Source organism: Nicotiana tomentosiformis, chromosome 5, assembly GCF_000390325.3.
Source record: "Nicotiana tomentosiformis chromosome 5, ASM39032v3, whole genome shotgun sequence".
In the NCBI taxonomy this organism is placed as follows: Eukaryota; Viridiplantae; Streptophyta; class Magnoliopsida; order Solanales; family Solanaceae; genus Nicotiana; species Nicotiana tomentosiformis.
Genome location: NC_090816.1, coordinates 16937531 through 16953523, shown reverse-complemented (window position 1 = coordinate 16953523; position 15993 = coordinate 16937531). Strand labels below are relative to the sequence as shown.

Below are 15993 nucleotides of genomic sequence, written 5' to 3'. Positions count from 1 at the left end.
TTGCCTTGACAAAAGTGGGTGGTGGCAACTTCTCTATTACATTAATCTTGTCACGTTCCACCTCAATGCCCTTACTTGACACTAGGTATCCCAAGACTATACCTTCATATACCATAAAATGGTATTTTTCCTAGCTTAGCACCAGATTAGTCCCCATACATCTCTCCAACACTCTTTTCAGATTTCTAAGGCAATCATCGAACGAGTTTCCCACCACTGAGAAATCATCCATGAAAACCTCCATTATTTATTCTATCATATCTGTGAAAATGGCCATCATGCATCTTTGGAATATGGCGGGTGCATTGCATAGGCCAAACGACATTCTCCGAAAAGCTTAAATGCCATATGGACAGGTGAATGACATTTTATCTCTATCTTTCGGGGCAATAGATATCTGATTATACCCCAAGTATCCATCCAACAAGCAAAAATGGTACCTCTGTCAATCTATCTAGCATTTTATCAATGAACAACAAGGAAAATGGTATTTTCGAGTGGCCTTGTTCAACCTTCTGTAATCCATACAAATTTGCCATCCTGTGACTATTCTCTTTGAGATCAACTCGTTGTTCTCGTTTTGCACAACAGTTATCCCACATTTCTTTGGCACACACTGAACTGAGCTAACCCAATTGCTATCAGAGATGGGAAAAATAATTCTCGCATCTAACCACTTGATCACTTCCTTCTTTACAACTTCTTTCATGTTAGGGTTTGACCTTCTTTGATGCTCTGCAGAAGATTTGTGCCCATCTTCCAGTAGAATCGTATGCATACAGAAGGCCGGTTTGATACCCTTAATGTCTGCAATAGTTCAACTGATTGTAGTCTTGCACTCTTTCAACACCTGCAAAAGTTGTTCTACCTGTACATCTAACAAACCAGATGAAATAATAACAGGTAAACTCGAGTTAGGTCCCAAGAAAGAATAACTGAGTTAAGATGGTAACAGTTTCAGCTCCAATTATGGTGGCGCTTCGATCGATGGCTGTGCTGGAGGGGTCTTCTTTCTTCTGAGTGTAAAAGCTCGAATACGAGCTCTATTTTCCAGTACCCTTGCATTGTGTCTAACAAAGACTTTTACATTAAGTGCCTCATCATCTTCCTCCATGATCACATCCACCGTGTCTAACAAAGAGCAATTTTCAAACTCTCTGGGTCGCCGCATAGACTTTTGCACATTAAATGTTATTTCTTCATTATTCAGCCTCATCTTCAGTTCCCTTATTTCACAATCAATCAAAGCTCTCCCTATGGCCAAGAATGACCTTCCCAAAATTATGGGAATCTCCTCATCAACCTGGTAGTCCAGAATGACAAAATCTGCTGGAAACACGAATTTTCCAACTTGCACAAGTACATCATCAAGTATACCTAATCGTCTTTTCACCGTTCGGTCATCTAGTTGTAGTAACATGGATGTGGGCCTTGCTCCTCCAATGCCTAACTTTTTATAGAAAGACAATTGTATCGCATTTATGCTTGCCCCCAAATCACACAATGCTTTGGTGAATGCATAGCTACCTATGGTGCATGGAATTGTGAAGCTTCCAGGGTCGGATAGCTTCTCAGCTATAGGTTTTTCCACAACAACACTACATGTCTGTGTCAATGTGATAGTTTCCAAGTCTTGAAAGTCGAACTTACGAGACATCAAGTCCTTTATTATTTTTGCATAATCGGGGATCTCCCTCAAAGCATCAATTAGAGGAATGTTTACCTGAATTTGCTTCAGCATTTCCATGAATATTTTGTACTTCTCATCCTTCTGATATTTGGCCAACCTCTGTGGGAAGGGTGCTGGAGCTCGCTTCTTTCCTGTGGCTTGAGTCAGATCTTGCTCAGGCACTTTTTCTAATGCCTTCTCTTGCACTTTCTCAGTCTCCTCTGCAACCTTTTTTTTCTTGTTTATTTCCTCCAGGGCTGGCTGCACTCTCACTTTTGTTAACTCAGTTGACTCATCTACCTCAATTGGCACTGACACGAGTGTTTTAGTTGATCGGTTCTCACGAGTGATTTCTTTCTTTAAATTAAGATCTCTACCATTTCTCAAACTCGCCACCATAATCTGATTCGGGCCCCACTCCTTTGGATTGACATGTGTGTCTACAGGTAAAGTCCCCTGGGGACGATTATTTAAAGCCATAGATATCTGCCCTAATTGAATTTTAATTCCTTTTATCGCTGACTCATGTGCTTCCACCTTCTCTCGCATTTTTTCATTAGACCCAATCAGTTGGTGCAACATTCCTTTAATTTCAGACAACTCATCATCTTGTCTCACTGTTGCTGTTGAGGCTGTTGATAAGCTAGTTGCTGATTTTGCTGATTGTATCCCTGTTGCCTTTGGTAAGGCACTACTTGATCCTGTGGTCGCATAGCTCTAGGATTGTTGGTGTTATTGTATTGTTGTTGTGCTGGTCTATACTGCTGATTCTGCTACCCTTAATTCTAACCACCTTGCCTCTGGCCTCCATAGTTGCCCACATAGTTCATATTCTCCTAATAGTTTTGGTTGTCATTTTCACCACTCCACGGGCACACGTATGGTTAGTAAATGCATGGTATACATAATCCTCCATTAGTCGTGTCAACTATGTGTACCTGCTTTTGGCCTGATTCATCAATCTTCTTAGTGAGGATACTCATTTGTATCATCAGAGTAGCCATATTCTCGGTTATGGAGTTGTTAGGGTCCAATGCTACTGAGTGAACTATAAGGGTGATTGTAGTGTCTCTTGTCATCCAGCCTGAGTTTTGAGCCATTCTATCTAGCAGGACCTTACATTCTCTAAATAACTTACTAAAAAATGCTCCACATGTTGAAGTATCAACATTAGCCTTCAAGTTATTCGCCAATCCCTTGTAATACCGTTGTCCAAACATCTGATCTGGAATGCCATGATGTGGACACTTAACCAGTATACCTTTGAACCTCTCCCAGTTTCTTGTAATGTTTCAGCTGGTTTCTGCCAGAAGCTCAATATTTCATCGACTTGCTTGGCGATCTTATTGGGTGAGTAGAACTTATTCAAAAACTGCTTGACTAATTCCTCCGAAGTGGTGATGGAATTTATGGGGAGCGAATTAAGCCAAGTCTGGGCTTCTCCTGTCACTAAGAATGGAAACAACAACAGTCGTATTGCTTCCAGTGTCACGTTCGGTTGCCTTTGCGTTACACAAATTGACCAAAAAAAATTCAGATCAGTGGATCTTCAATGTAAGACCCGGAGAACAGTCCCTTGTTTTATAGTAGATGTAGCATGTTGTTTGTGATTTGAAATAACTCCGCTTGTATCTGAGGAACTATAATTGCAGTTGCCAAATTTTCAATGGTGGGTTGTGCAGAATCATACAAAGCTACTTCTGGCACAAGAGGTGCCACACCCTGATTGTTCAGGTCATTCACATTGTTTTGATTGCTTTGATTATCCAAAACGTCACCCATGTCTAATTCAATTTGTTCACTTGGGTATTGTTGTCATTTGTCCTTCCTGTTTGCATGACTTAATGCCTTGAAAGCTTTCTCAGGATCCGGTAATGCTTCAAATAATTCACCAGTTCTTAAGGAGTTTCTAGACATGCACTTATACACACAAGACTACAAACGTTAGAATTTTAATATAATGAATTTAAAATGAAGAAAATTGACTAAACTAAGAATCCTAGCAAGTCTTCTAGCTGTAATTAATAACATTATTGCCTCCCCGGCAACGGCGCCAAAATTTGATCACGCCCAACTATGCCTCCTAAAAGGTCTAGCGGTCATTGCAAATATAATTTGATTTATAAGTCTAGAGTCGAATCCCACTGGAAAATAACGTACTAATTACAACCAATAGTTTTGTACGAATTCAAGTAATCAACCTTCAGAAATATTATATAACGATTTGAGAGTTTACTAACTAAGATCAAAATAATTAAAAATGCAGTAATCTATAACTAACAAAGCAAATATTGTAGACAAGATTTGAAAAAGTCTAAGGTTATGATTTCCCCTATTATCGGAATCTTTCCCACTACGCTTTCTATGAATTTGCCTAAATATTCTCTACCAATCATGAGTACTTTGATTGTCGTAGCTCTCTCTCGAGCAACTACCATAATTTACTAGACGTATTCTCTCGAACTACGCTAGCTGGCATTAATTTACCGCTCACTACGATCGCACCAAGACTTCGTTATCTCTAATCCCGTATTTAAACCCTTTGTATTGATCTCTCAACTACATTAGGAGTGGTGTTGTTCAACAACTACCTAAATGTGTACCCTCTCTTGATCAATATACACACTAAATGGGTACAGTTAATTGAGAGATCTTCAATTAACAACAATAAAAATGTAGTTGAACAAGTAGAGAAAAATCAAAGGCAAATCTATATTAAACGCATTAAAAAATCATCCTCCAATAGGTTCCATCAAACCTTAGATAAGAGAGTTTAGTTACTCATAAATACAACAACAATTAACATAATGTTCAAAGACATTAAACTACAAAGTAAAGAGATAAAGAAAAGGAAAATTCGTTTGATTCTTGCCCCACAGTGCTTGGCAACCTTTTTCTTCTCCAAAATCATGTACAACCCTAGAATAACTCATTTGGGGAGTATTTATGTCAATCCCCCGGTTCAAATTCGGGTTTGGATCTTTTAACCCGCGACTTTAGTTACCGTGCTATAGCCCTCGCGAAGCCTGGTCTGTAGCGCGATCGACCTGGCTATAGACCTCGCGAAGCCTGGTCTATAGCGCGGCCGACCTGGCTATAGACCTCGCGAAACCTGGTCTATAGCTCGGTCGACCTGGCTATATACCTCGCGAAGTCTGGTCTGTAGCACGATTTGTGTACTTGATATTTTTGGCTCTTTTCTTGCATTTTTTGTCCTCGTTTTGTGCAACTTTCATTCGATGATTTATTCCGATGTTCCTACACATAAAACAACATAATTTAGCGCAATTGTCGCACAATAACTCACTAAACCAACAAAATATAAGGCGAGTAATGTGCTAAAAATCTCATTTTGGCCTAACATCACTTAGCTGAACCTCGTTAAATCCTTATGTTGATTTTTCTTCTCTATTTGCTTTGTGTGTGATTGTGTGCTAGTTAACCCACGATCTTCCGCAACAATATTAAATTTTTTCCTTTTTGAAATCACAACAAACATAATTCCAGTTGATTAATGCCACCAAATTCTGCATATTGTCTTTCTCGTTTGGCTGGTCGTTAACTGACTTGTCGTTACATTTTTTAAAATACGAGTCTTTTAGTGGGCGTTTGGACATAAGAATTATAAAATTTTAAAATAGGTTAGAAAAAAAATTTCAAGTGAAAATGGTATTTGAAATTTAGAGTTGTATTTGGACATGAATATAATTTTGGGTTGTTTTTGAAGTTTTGTGAGTGATTTGAGTGAAAATTTTGAAAAATAGCTTTTTGTAATTTTTCAAATTTTCGAAAATTTTCAAAATACATCTTCAAATGAAAATTAGAAATTTTATGAACAAACGCCGATTTCGAAAAAAGTGAAATTTTTTTAGAAAAAAGGAAAAAATTTCTTATGTCCAAACGGGCTCTTAGAATTATTAATTTTGTGGATAGTTTTATTTCTTGAATATCTTTAATAGGGTAATAAGTTCCTTTACTTTACTTTCCGATCAATGGACCAGATTTTGACTGAAACAACACGATTTTTACCTATCAAATTAGTCTATTGCAATTCCATATTAGCGTTATTGACGATCGAATTGGTCACTAATGGTAATAAATTTTACTACTGAGAGGATATGCTTTGTTCAGTCCTCTTTTTCTTATCCCCAAATTGAATGTGTTAGTAACTCTTAAAAATTAGTGAAAATTGTTTATAGCATTGCTTGACTTCAATCCATATATGTGACAGGATAATACTAATAAAAAAATCGATATATAATATACGGAAAAGGGCCAAAAATACACTTATCGTTTGGTAAATGTTTACTTTTATGATCCATCTACCTATTCGTCCTAAAATGGATACAACGTTATCTTCTGGTCTAAAATTACCCTCACGATTGACGTAAATATCTTTGGTCCCTTTTTTAATGTGTTGACAGCACGTACAGCCCTTGTCCAAATCAAATTTAACCTGCTCCAGATTTAAACCCGCCCGACTAGACTGAAAATATTTTAAACAAAAAAATGAAAAAGAAAGAAAACAGAATACTCACCCAACTCGTCTTCTCACCCACCCATGTCGCCGTCCTCCTCCTCCGCATTGTGTGAAACTTGGTTAATTTTAGGCAAGTAAAAATTTTTTTAGCCCTCTTTTCTTTTAATTCTTTTTACCTTTCTCTTCCTATTTATTTTTCATTTTCCATTTTCCCATCCATTCTTCATTTCCAGCCAGTTTCTTCCATTGAACCACAAAAAAAAGCACCACTGGACTACCACTTCTTCACCGTGAACTATGATTTATCAAAGATGGAATCGTCTTCTTTAAAAAACTAATTCAATATTTTTAAATAGAAGTGGATTAGATGTAGAATATAGAGAGACAAAGAGAGGGATGAGAAGCTTTGTCAGAGTTTGACTTTCCGGTGAGAGTTTCAGCTTTGCCGACAAAACTCAAACTAAACAGAATCATCAGATGGGTTTTGGAGCTGAAAATGGTGGTGTTTTGAAGGAAGAAGAAGGTAATTTGGGGCTGGTTTTTATGGTGCGATGCAACTGGTTTTTGGAGTTGCATTAATGGAGGTTTCTAGGTGAGTTTATATAGCTATTTTTACGATGGATAGTGGCTAGTCTCAGTTGGAGTTTGTGGTGGTTTTTGGTGGTGTTTCGGGTGACTGACTGGAGACTAGTTTTAGAAGCCTGGCGGTTTATGGAGGCTGTGACTACTTTTTTGGAGGAGAGACGAGGAAGATGGGGTTTTTACAATGGGTTGGTCCAATAAACTGGAGCGGGTTTAAATCTGGAGTGGGTTAAATTTGATCCGGACAAGGGAGTCACCCAATTACGTGCTGCCAACATATCAAAAAAGGGGCCACAAAAATTTTCGTCAGTCGCGAGGATAATTAGACCAGAAGATAACGGTGTATGCATTTTTTAACCAATAGGTGGACGGAGCGTAAAAGCAAACCATTTACCAAATGATAGGGGTATTTTTAGCCCTTTTCCGAATAATATATGATAATATTTCATAAGAAAATGCATTTTGAGAACCAACTTCACAAATCAAACTTGGTAAGGCCTACTGCACCAATTCTGTGTCCAGATATGATACTGATGCTGATCAGCAACTTCATCACTAGATGATGGTCGACATATTTGCACTAGATCTATCATATTATTATCAATAGCATCTCCTTGATCTAACTCTAAAAAAGATATTCTAAAAGGTCAAATCAAGAAAATTTTCCATTCACTAGCTGTCATTTGGTAATTTATCTATCATTTCTACCACAGCCAAAGGAAACACACTCTTTGCAACAATTCATTCCAGCGGTTCAGAAAACTGGTAAATATAGTAAGGTATCTCTGGCCTAAGATGCTCTCTGTATAATGGTCATCACAGGACTAATACCAAATTGTAACACATATTCTGCAAGAACAGTAATTCTCAGGTGGCAACAAAAATTCTATCTATAGAATAAGGGGTCGGCCTTTTATTTTAACTTTAGAGGCACAAACACTAACCTAATGTCAGCACAGATACTGCAAAGGCACGCTCAACCCTGGCACATGCAATCAGGAGCAGGATACGTGTACAGAGATCGATTAGGTTTGCGAAGTCTGATCTGCCCTTGTCAGTTCTTGTGTCCTTCCACAACTGCCTCTTTGAACTCTGGCCAACTCAGGGTTTTATTCAGGAAAAGCTGGCCTAATAAGGCCATGTTAGGCCTTATTGTCTTCAGATTATAGTACGTTCGATGCCCCACCTGTTGATTTCAAGTTGATTAGCCGGTGCATATCGGATTCAAATAAATATCAAACAAGGTTCGTGTTTTGGATATAAAGTCCAAGGGGATCTGAGCTACATGATAAGCAAATAGGATATCCTTATAGATATTCAGTCTTTCCAACGAAAATGAAAAAACTCAAATGCCTAGACCTAATATTATGAAGTAAATTCTGAAATGCAGTACAGCAGCTAAATTGCAACTCAAAAATTAGAAGTGCAGGTGATTACCATTGCATTATGCATATTTCCTGGGGACGCGGAAATGAAAATATCACTGTGCATGCTGACATAATAATCAACCGCAGCCAGTAAGGAAGCCTTCCCTTTAATAAGAGCTCTTTCATCTGAAGAAGCAAGGCTCTTTTTGTCTTCCATCAGCGGAAACAAACTTCTCAGGGTTGAGATCCGGGCTTCCCCACCATAAACCTAGAAACATTGACATAGAAAGAGTAACTTTAGAAAACAAAAGTACAGGCTTAAGATAATCTTGCACCTCAAACACCAGGGAAAATTTTGAAAAGTAGAAAATATAGAGAGATCTACAGACAAAGTGGAGACCTTATGGGAGGCAAGATATAATCGAGTGCTATTGTCAAATCCCAAAGCTGCCAGCAGTAATCCAATTTCTTCTGGGGTCAATGGGCACCGTCCTTGACTTCTCAACTCTTCATCAGTAAATTGAGAGTTTAGGACTCTTCCCTGCCAAATCACTTGCCTATATTTGGCTAATGCCAGTTTTTCAGCCTTTCCACCACCAAAATCACACGCTGAATGTGCAGCCATATCCTGGAAAGATTACAAGGTTACATTGTGGATGGGAGAGCAAGATTTGAAAGCTCAAAACTAAACAATGTAACGAAGGAAAAGAAAAAGTGGATCAGAGGACATATGATGTTGACTTTAACAGGTTTCAAGGACAACAAACTCTATCTGGAAATGATAAGACTAGTTATTTGATCAGGAGATACTGCAGGATCCGCAAGTTAAAACTTCCAATTTACTTCAGGCAGATAATCATTGTAATGCGAGGAGCAGATAACTATAATCCTGATACTAACTGCTCAAAGAAGAGTGTTTTACCTTGTCAAAGCGAAGGTGAAGAGCAACAAACTTCCCTGCTCCTAGTTTGTACTTCTCACTAACCTCTCTAATGTAATTACTACCATCTTTGGTAGAAGGATCTCTGAGGCGATTGACAAGGACATCTCCAAGATGTCTTATGTGAGGAACAAAGGCTAGTGCTTGAAAGTTCACTTTACATCGAAGGTGTTGGAGGTACTTAGGCAAGTTGTCAAATGTCATTCGGTGAGAAAATGGTGCTATTGCAGCAATTCCATAACTGAATTATTCCGAAAATGAAAATGTTATTTTAATGAGCGACTCCAAAAGTAGAGCCAAAAGCCGTGAATACAGAATAGCTATCTATTCAGAAGAAACATGTTTATGCTAAGAAATAAATCAAACACAGCAAACTATTTGCCAAATTGCTCATCTAAACTTTACATAAGGTCACAATCCGGGTCATAATAACTAACTAAAGTAACTCACATGAAGGAAATATGCAACCATCTGTTCTTAGGTATTATAACTGAAAGGCATTGCGTCTATCATGACAAAAAATATAAGTGCAGCTAGTGCTATGTTGTAGTAGAATTTTAGAAGCTTTTTTTTTTTTTTCTGAAAATCCAAAAACTCTTGAATACTTTCGGTATGTAGAAATTATACTTTTGGCAATTAGCGTCATATCTAGCATGACAAAAACAATACCAATGCTAATGCTAGGTTGTAGACCTTGTGAAGCATTTTTTTTATAAATTCAAAAGCACTGCGAATACTCTTAACTAATTAGACCTTCTACTTTTGAATTGTTAACCTGCTTTGTTGAGAAATAGAAGTCATAGGTAGTTATCAAATAAAATCAACAAAACATTTTTAATACAAAAATCAATCATGTGAGCTACCTCTGCAGGACAGGCAATACATTGTCCAAATACCAGTTTGTCGAAGCATGAACTGGTGCTGTCTTGATTCTGGTAGGTCGTATACCAGTTGCATAATACTCTCGTGTGCTCCAAGATAATTCATCGGGCAGCTCTTTAACTATTGCTATATCGTCTTTCAATACATTGATGAAATAATCAACATCAAAGATATCCTCGAATGTACTGCAGGAAGTAGCAGATGACTTGTATTATGTACTTGTGGAAGGATGCAGGTACCCAGTGGAATAGTCGAGGTGAGTGCAAGGTGACCCGGACACCACCGTTATTAAAGAAAGAACCTTGTATTATGTATTTAAAAACCGAAAATAAAAAATCAATGTAGCAATATATTACAACAACCTTGAATCTTGCCAAACAGGATTTACTTCCAAATAAGGGATCACAAGTGTAGCATTCAGGATCTTGGCAACAACAACTGCATCACAGATCTTATTCAAGAAGTACACATATTAGTAATCATCTCATAACACTTGTTAAGAAACGGTATCCACGGCACAAACATTCCTATAATAAGCATTTCTCATATATGTTGTCCCCATAAACAGAGCACACTTATGATAGGCACCGCCATCCTTTGTTGATTTAATCCTCCATCGAGGAACACTTGAATATATCCCTCAGATTTTTCAGGTAGTGCTGCATATGTTTAAGCAACAGTGAATCAGAAATAAAAGAGTAAATGAAATATCACGTTGATGCTACGAAATGAAAGAGTGCTGCACAGAGATCCTTGAAACGACACATGAAAGTTGAAGTGCGTTAGAACTAATCCACAGACACTCACTAGAGGCGATGACAGATTCAGTACAGGGTTTCCATCCTTGGTAGGCCAAAGGCATCCATAGGTCAGACTGTTCTTCAGATGACTAAATGGAAAAGAAGAACCCAATAAGAGATCCTTCTACCATTCTCTGGGTAACAAGAGTAAAATTTGGAGGAACAAATGAATGCAACGAATAGTCTTACGCACAGTTTGGCGTTGTAGAGCACTCTTCAGAAGACGCGAGTGCCTGGGTTTTGGAGCATTCCATTCCTGTGGATGCAAACTGGATTAAGGATATAAATTTTGCCTTAAGAATCGATCTTCGATAAATGGTGCAAGTAAAATCGTGTAGTGACAACCAAAAGTATGACTGTATTCCCAAGTTGTCAAAGTTTTATTCAATGCAGACAAACTTTTCACATCGTCTCTTGTTCTACTAGAGTTCTGTTCTCTTTGTAGTCAGAAACTATTCATTGCGCTGGCAATATCACGTTCTCTTAGCTAGAAATGCTGCCTTGTTAGGTTCCTTTCAGAAGAGTTATGCAGACCTATACCTATTTTTGCTTTACCATTTTTGCAGAATTAAGACTTTCCAGGCAAGGAAACCACATGATATTTTATTTCTACTGATGTATAGCATTATCTAGCTTCATCTTAAATAGTTCGAAACGTGGACAAAGGTAGAAAACATTGAACAGTGATTAGTAGTTTTTGTTTGGTGATTCATGTCAGCAACTGTTAGAATGACAAACAATAGTATGCTCTTTTCTGGGCTAAGAAGTGTGCATTTCCAGAATATTATGCAAAACCCAAGTAATTGTGGCTTTCTTCAATTTGAACAGGAGTATGGTGAACTTACTTAAATGCTATACCTCACTGTGAATAACATCTAACACAGTATTTATCTGACTAAACGACTGTCATTTATTTTAACAACTAATGATGATCGAGCCAACAACTCCAACTTAAAGAACTCGTATTTTACGGCGGACTAAACAATTCTTCTCTATGGTCTCTACAGTTAGACAGACTGGCATTGTGCATTCCTAATTACCAGACAAATACCATCTTCATGCACAGAATAAAAAGATGGCGTATAAATGGTCCAAGCCAACATATCCAACTTAACAAACCCTTCTTTATAAAAGAAAAGACAAGTTTGTAAAATAATGCCAGATTCCAAGATTATGACATAACAAAGATTTCTTCTGCCAGTTTCTTAGGGGTTAAAACTGAAAGATACTACTGGGCATCACAACAAAAATCATCAGCCATTCATATGCAAGACACTAAACCAGAAGTTTCTACAATTGCCGAATCCAGATATTTCCGGATTATCCTTACTTCTGACTCCCTAAAATTGACTAGCATACACTTTCTGGTTTCAACATCACTGTTCATCCAACCACTTCCCCTTCTACACCCAAAGATTAAATGCGACACACCAAGTTTTTACAATTTAACCCCTTCAATTGATCCTCCAGAGAATTTTATCTTACTCAGATGCCATTTTCACTTCAAAGATTGTATTTTTATGCTTTTCCGCTTTTCTATCCATCCCCAGGAATCAGTTTCCTTTATTCCCAACAGACCTTAATGAAGCCAGCAACAACAACAACGACCCAGTGAACTCCAACTAGTGGGGTCTGGGGAGGGTAGTGTGCATGCAGACCTTACCCCCACCCCGAGGGGGTAGAGAGGCTGTTTCCGATAGACCCTTGGCTCAAGAGGACGAAAAGACGACGAAAAGAGGTAATATATCAATACCATCAATAAAAATCATAGAAAAAAATAACAGCATCACAAGAACCAGAAAATAACCAGTAGATAAAGCCCATCACTAAGAGAAACGAAAGAATGGTGTGAACTCAACATTAACCACTAACAGTCTAAGACTAAATCCTAGCAGACTAGCCTCATTGTAGAAATATGCACAACTATCCCCTAACTTACAACCTTAATGCTCGACCTCCACAACTTCATGTCTAGGGCCATGTCCTCGGTAATCTGAAGTCACGTCATATCCTGCCTGATCACCTCTCCCCAATACTTCTTAGGCTGCCCTCTACCTCTCCTCGTACCCACCAAAGCCAGCCGCTCACACCTCCTTACCGGGGCATCTGGGCTTCTTCTCTGAACGTGCCCGAGTCATCTGAGCCTTGCTTCCCACAACTTGTCATCCATGGGGGTCACACCCACCTTCTCCCGAATATCTTCATTCCTAATCTTATCCATCTTAGTGTGCTCGTACATCCACCTCAATATCCTCATTTGTGCTACTTTCATCTTCTGGATATATGAGTTCTTAACTGGCCAATACTGAGCCTCATACAACATGGTCGGTCTAACTACCGCTCTATAGAACTTACCTTTGAGTATCGGTGACACTTTCTTGTCATACAGGACTCCAAACGCTAACTTCCACTTCATCCACCCCACCCCTATACGGTGTGTGATATCTTCGTCGATCTCACCATCCCCTGTATAACCGACCCAAGGTACTTGAAACTACCCCTTTTGGGGATGACCTGTGATTCAAGCCTCACGTCCACTCCTGCTTCTGTTGGCTCGACGCTGAACTTGCACTCTAGGTATTCCGTCTTAATCCTGCTAAACTTGAAACCCTTAGACTCGAGGGCCTGTCTCCAAACCTCCAGCCTCTCGTTGATGCCGCCTCGCGTCCCATCAATCAGAACTATGTCGTCAGCAAATAATATACACCATGGCACCTTCCCTTGGATATGATGTGTCAATGCATCCATCACTAGGTCAAATAGGCATGGGCTGAGCGTCGACCCTTGGTGCAACCCCATAAAAACCATAAAATGCTTCAAGTCGCCTCTCACTATCCTAACCCGAGACTTAACTCCATCATACATGTCCTTAATCACCCTAATGTAAGCAACCAACACACCTTTGGCCTCTAGGCATCTCCATAGAACCTCCATAGAAACCTTGTCATACGCCTTCTCCAGATCAATAAACATAATGTACAGCTCCTTCTTCCTATCCCTGTATTGTTCCACCAACCTCCTAATAAGGTGGATAGCTTCTGTGGTAGAACGCCCCCGCATGAACCCGAACTGGTTGTCTGAAATAAACACTGTCCTTCTCACCCTTACTTCTACCACCCTCTCCCAAACTTTCATGGTATGACTCAGTAATTTGATACCCCTATAACTGTTACAACTCTGGATATCACCTTTGTTCTTATACAGCGGAACCACCGTGCTCCACCTCCACTCCTCCGGCATCCTCTTCGTCCTGAAAATAACATTAAATAGCCCAGTCAGCCACTCCAAGCATGCTTTACCCACACACCTCCAAAATTGTACCGGAATTTCGTCTGGCCCAGTAGCTCAGCCCCTACTCATCTTACGCATAGTCTCCACGACCTCCTCAACCTTGATGCGCCTACAATACCTAAAGTCACGGTGACTCTCGTAATGCCCCAATTCACCTAACATAATATCCTGATCCCCTTCTTAATTCAGAATTTTATGAAAGTAGGTCTGCCATTTCCGTTTAATCCGGTCCTCCCTCATCAAAACTCTACCGTCCTCGTCTTTGATGCACCTCACTTGGTCCAGATCCCGAGCCTTCCTCTCTCTCGCCTTTGCCAGCCGGAATAACTTCTTCTCCCCACCTTTGTCCCCCAGTTCCTCGTACAAACGAGCAAAAGCCGCAGTCTTAGCCTCCGTGACCGCCAGCTTCGCCTCCTTCCTAGCGGTGTTATACCTCTCACTGTTCGCTCTCCTCTCCTTCTCGCCAGTGCTCCCTACTAACTTCAGGTACACCGCTTTCTTCGCTTCACTTTGCCTTGGACCACGGTGAAAAAGAAAACAGCACAACTTAGAAGGAAAAAAGACATTGAAGAAACATCACTAAAGATTGATATATGGGTATTTGCGACCAAAAAAAAAACATTAGAACAACAATAACACTTCAATCCCAAGCTTCTAGGAGTAAGCCATACCGACGGTCAGTATCTTTTTCCTTTTTCTTTTTTGTGAGAAATTTTGAGGATCTATAGGTCACGGGTTTGAATTATCTCTGTGTGACCTATAGGTCACGGGTTCGAACTGTAGAAGCAGTCATTAATGCTTACATTAGGGTAGGCTGTTTACATTACAACCCTTGAGGTGCGACCCTTCAACGAACCCTGCGTGAACGCGGGATGCCATATGCACGGAGTTGCCCTTTTTGAGAAATTCCTAGGACCAGCTTGCGCACGATTCGAAACTCGGCGAATAATGGGTCACCCTTCTCCACTTAAAACTAGCTTTTTGTCCGCGGCAAGGTTCAGACTCGTGACATGCACCTAACCTACACATCCAACACTACCTCTCAGACAGGAGTCAATTGCATTGTGTGGATAGGTTAAAATTTTTATTTTTATGTATATAAGATATGTTGAACCCCGGGTTTTTTGTGTGTTTACTTTTTTTATATTTTGAACCGAAAACATGGCTCCGCCGTTGATGCCTCTAACCGCCTGAACCAAGTCTTGTGGGCACCAATTCTCACTATTTATTCTGTTCCATTTAGACTTGTTTCATTACAATACTCAGTAATTTGTTTAACACAATAGGTTCCATACATTTTCTAGTGACATAAAGGCAGAAAAATTACAGAGTGAGATACAACTGGAAACATACCGAGAAAATGGAGGGGGAGGCATAGCTCAAAGGAGTGAAAAGACTGGGAAAGAAAATGGGCAAAAGCAGCAGAAAAACACCAGCCATTGTCCCACTTCTATGGCTGCTACTGTAATAGACACTCATACTTGGTTGTGCGGCCACTTAATAAACGGCAGTATTGGCTCAACCCCTGATCAATAATAGTAGAATGAATCTAATCAATAACAGATTTTTCCAAAGAGCCTTGATTTAGGAGGAATATATCAGAAGAAAATAAGCGCATTTCAAGAAGAACAGAAAAGGGGAGACATTATGATTATTCGCTACAGTAATAGTATGTCACGGGTGCACCTTTCTCCATATATATCAAGTACGTACATATAAAATCAATTCGTAGATAGTAGAGAAAGCGTACTGTACAATCCAGTAAGACATCTTAGAGTAATGTACCCAAAAAAAGACATTATTTATCAACAATGGCGATTTTAGTCATGCTACCAAAAATAGCCACAAAAAAGTATCAATGATGTACAATATTCAAAAACAATAGGCAAAAAAAAGATTTTTTCAATGGATATTGTTGCGATTCGTTGAAAACACCAGTGTTTTAAAAGGCGTTTTTGGGGCGAGGCACACCAAAAACGCCT

The 15993-nt window shown here is 39.3% G+C and overlaps 2 protein-coding genes and 1 non-coding gene across 3 annotated transcripts; 1 reads left to right on the top strand and 2 right to left on the bottom strand.

Moving 5' to 3' along the window:
* Nucleotides 1-967: 967 nt before the first annotated feature.
* LOC104103544 (uncharacterized) lies at nt 968-3451 on the bottom strand. Its single transcript, XM_070175660.1, has 4 exons — nt 3291-3451; nt 2931-3171; nt 2608-2889; nt 968-2386 (listed from the first exon to the last, which is right to left on the bottom strand). The coding sequence occupies exons 1-4, from the start codon at nt 3449-3451 to the stop codon at nt 968-970; spliced, it is 2103 nt and encodes a 700-aa protein (XP_070031761.1).
* Nucleotides 2900-3005, top strand: LOC117281928 (small nucleolar RNA R71). Its single transcript, XR_004512559.1, has one exon. It is a non-coding gene; the product is annotated as a small nucleolar RNA R71 (small nucleolar RNA).
* Nucleotides 3452-7368: 3917 nt separating the features above from the next.
* LOC104118098 (O-fucosyltransferase 31-like) lies at nt 7369-15681 on the bottom strand. The gene is made up of 10 exons (XM_018778245.3): nt 15365-15681; nt 10914-10976; nt 10728-10809; nt 10509-10579; nt 10283-10371; nt 9902-10105; nt 9021-9279; nt 8499-8726; nt 8169-8366; nt 7369-7917 (listed from the first exon to the last, which is right to left on the bottom strand). The coding sequence occupies exons 1-10, from the start codon at nt 15488-15490 to the stop codon at nt 7786-7788; spliced, it is 1452 nt and encodes a 483-aa protein (XP_018633761.1). The 5' UTR covers nt 15491-15681; the 3' UTR covers nt 7369-7785.
* Between the last annotated feature and the right edge of the window lie 312 nt (nt 15682-15993).

Excerpts from the sequence above, each read along its gene's own strand:
- LOC104103544 (XM_070175660.1), bottom strand. The coding sequence starts at position 3,451 with ATGGGTGACGTTTTGGATAATCAAAGCAATCAAAACAATGTGAATGAC. Across the intron at positions 3,172-3,290 it reads GTTCCTCAGATACAAGCGGA|GCAACCGAACGTGACACTGG; the intron begins GTTATTTCAAAT and ends TGTAACGCAAAG. Across the intron at positions 2,387-2,607 it reads ATGAATCAGGCCAAAAGCAG|AGCTATGCGACCACAGGATC; the intron begins GTACACATAGTT and ends CAACAATCCTAG.
- LOC104118098 (XM_018778245.3), bottom strand. The coding sequence starts at position 15,490 with ATGAGTGTCTATTACAGTAGCAGCCATAGAAGTGGGACAATGGCTGGT. Across the intron at positions 10,977-15,364 it reads CCTCCCCCTCCATTTTCTCG|GAATGGAATGCTCCAAAACC; the intron begins GTATGTTTCCAG and ends TTGCATCCACAG. Across the intron at positions 8,367-8,498 it reads TATATCTTGCCTCCCATAAG|GTTTATGGTGGGGAAGCCCG; the intron begins GTCTCCACTTTG and ends CAATGTTTCTAG.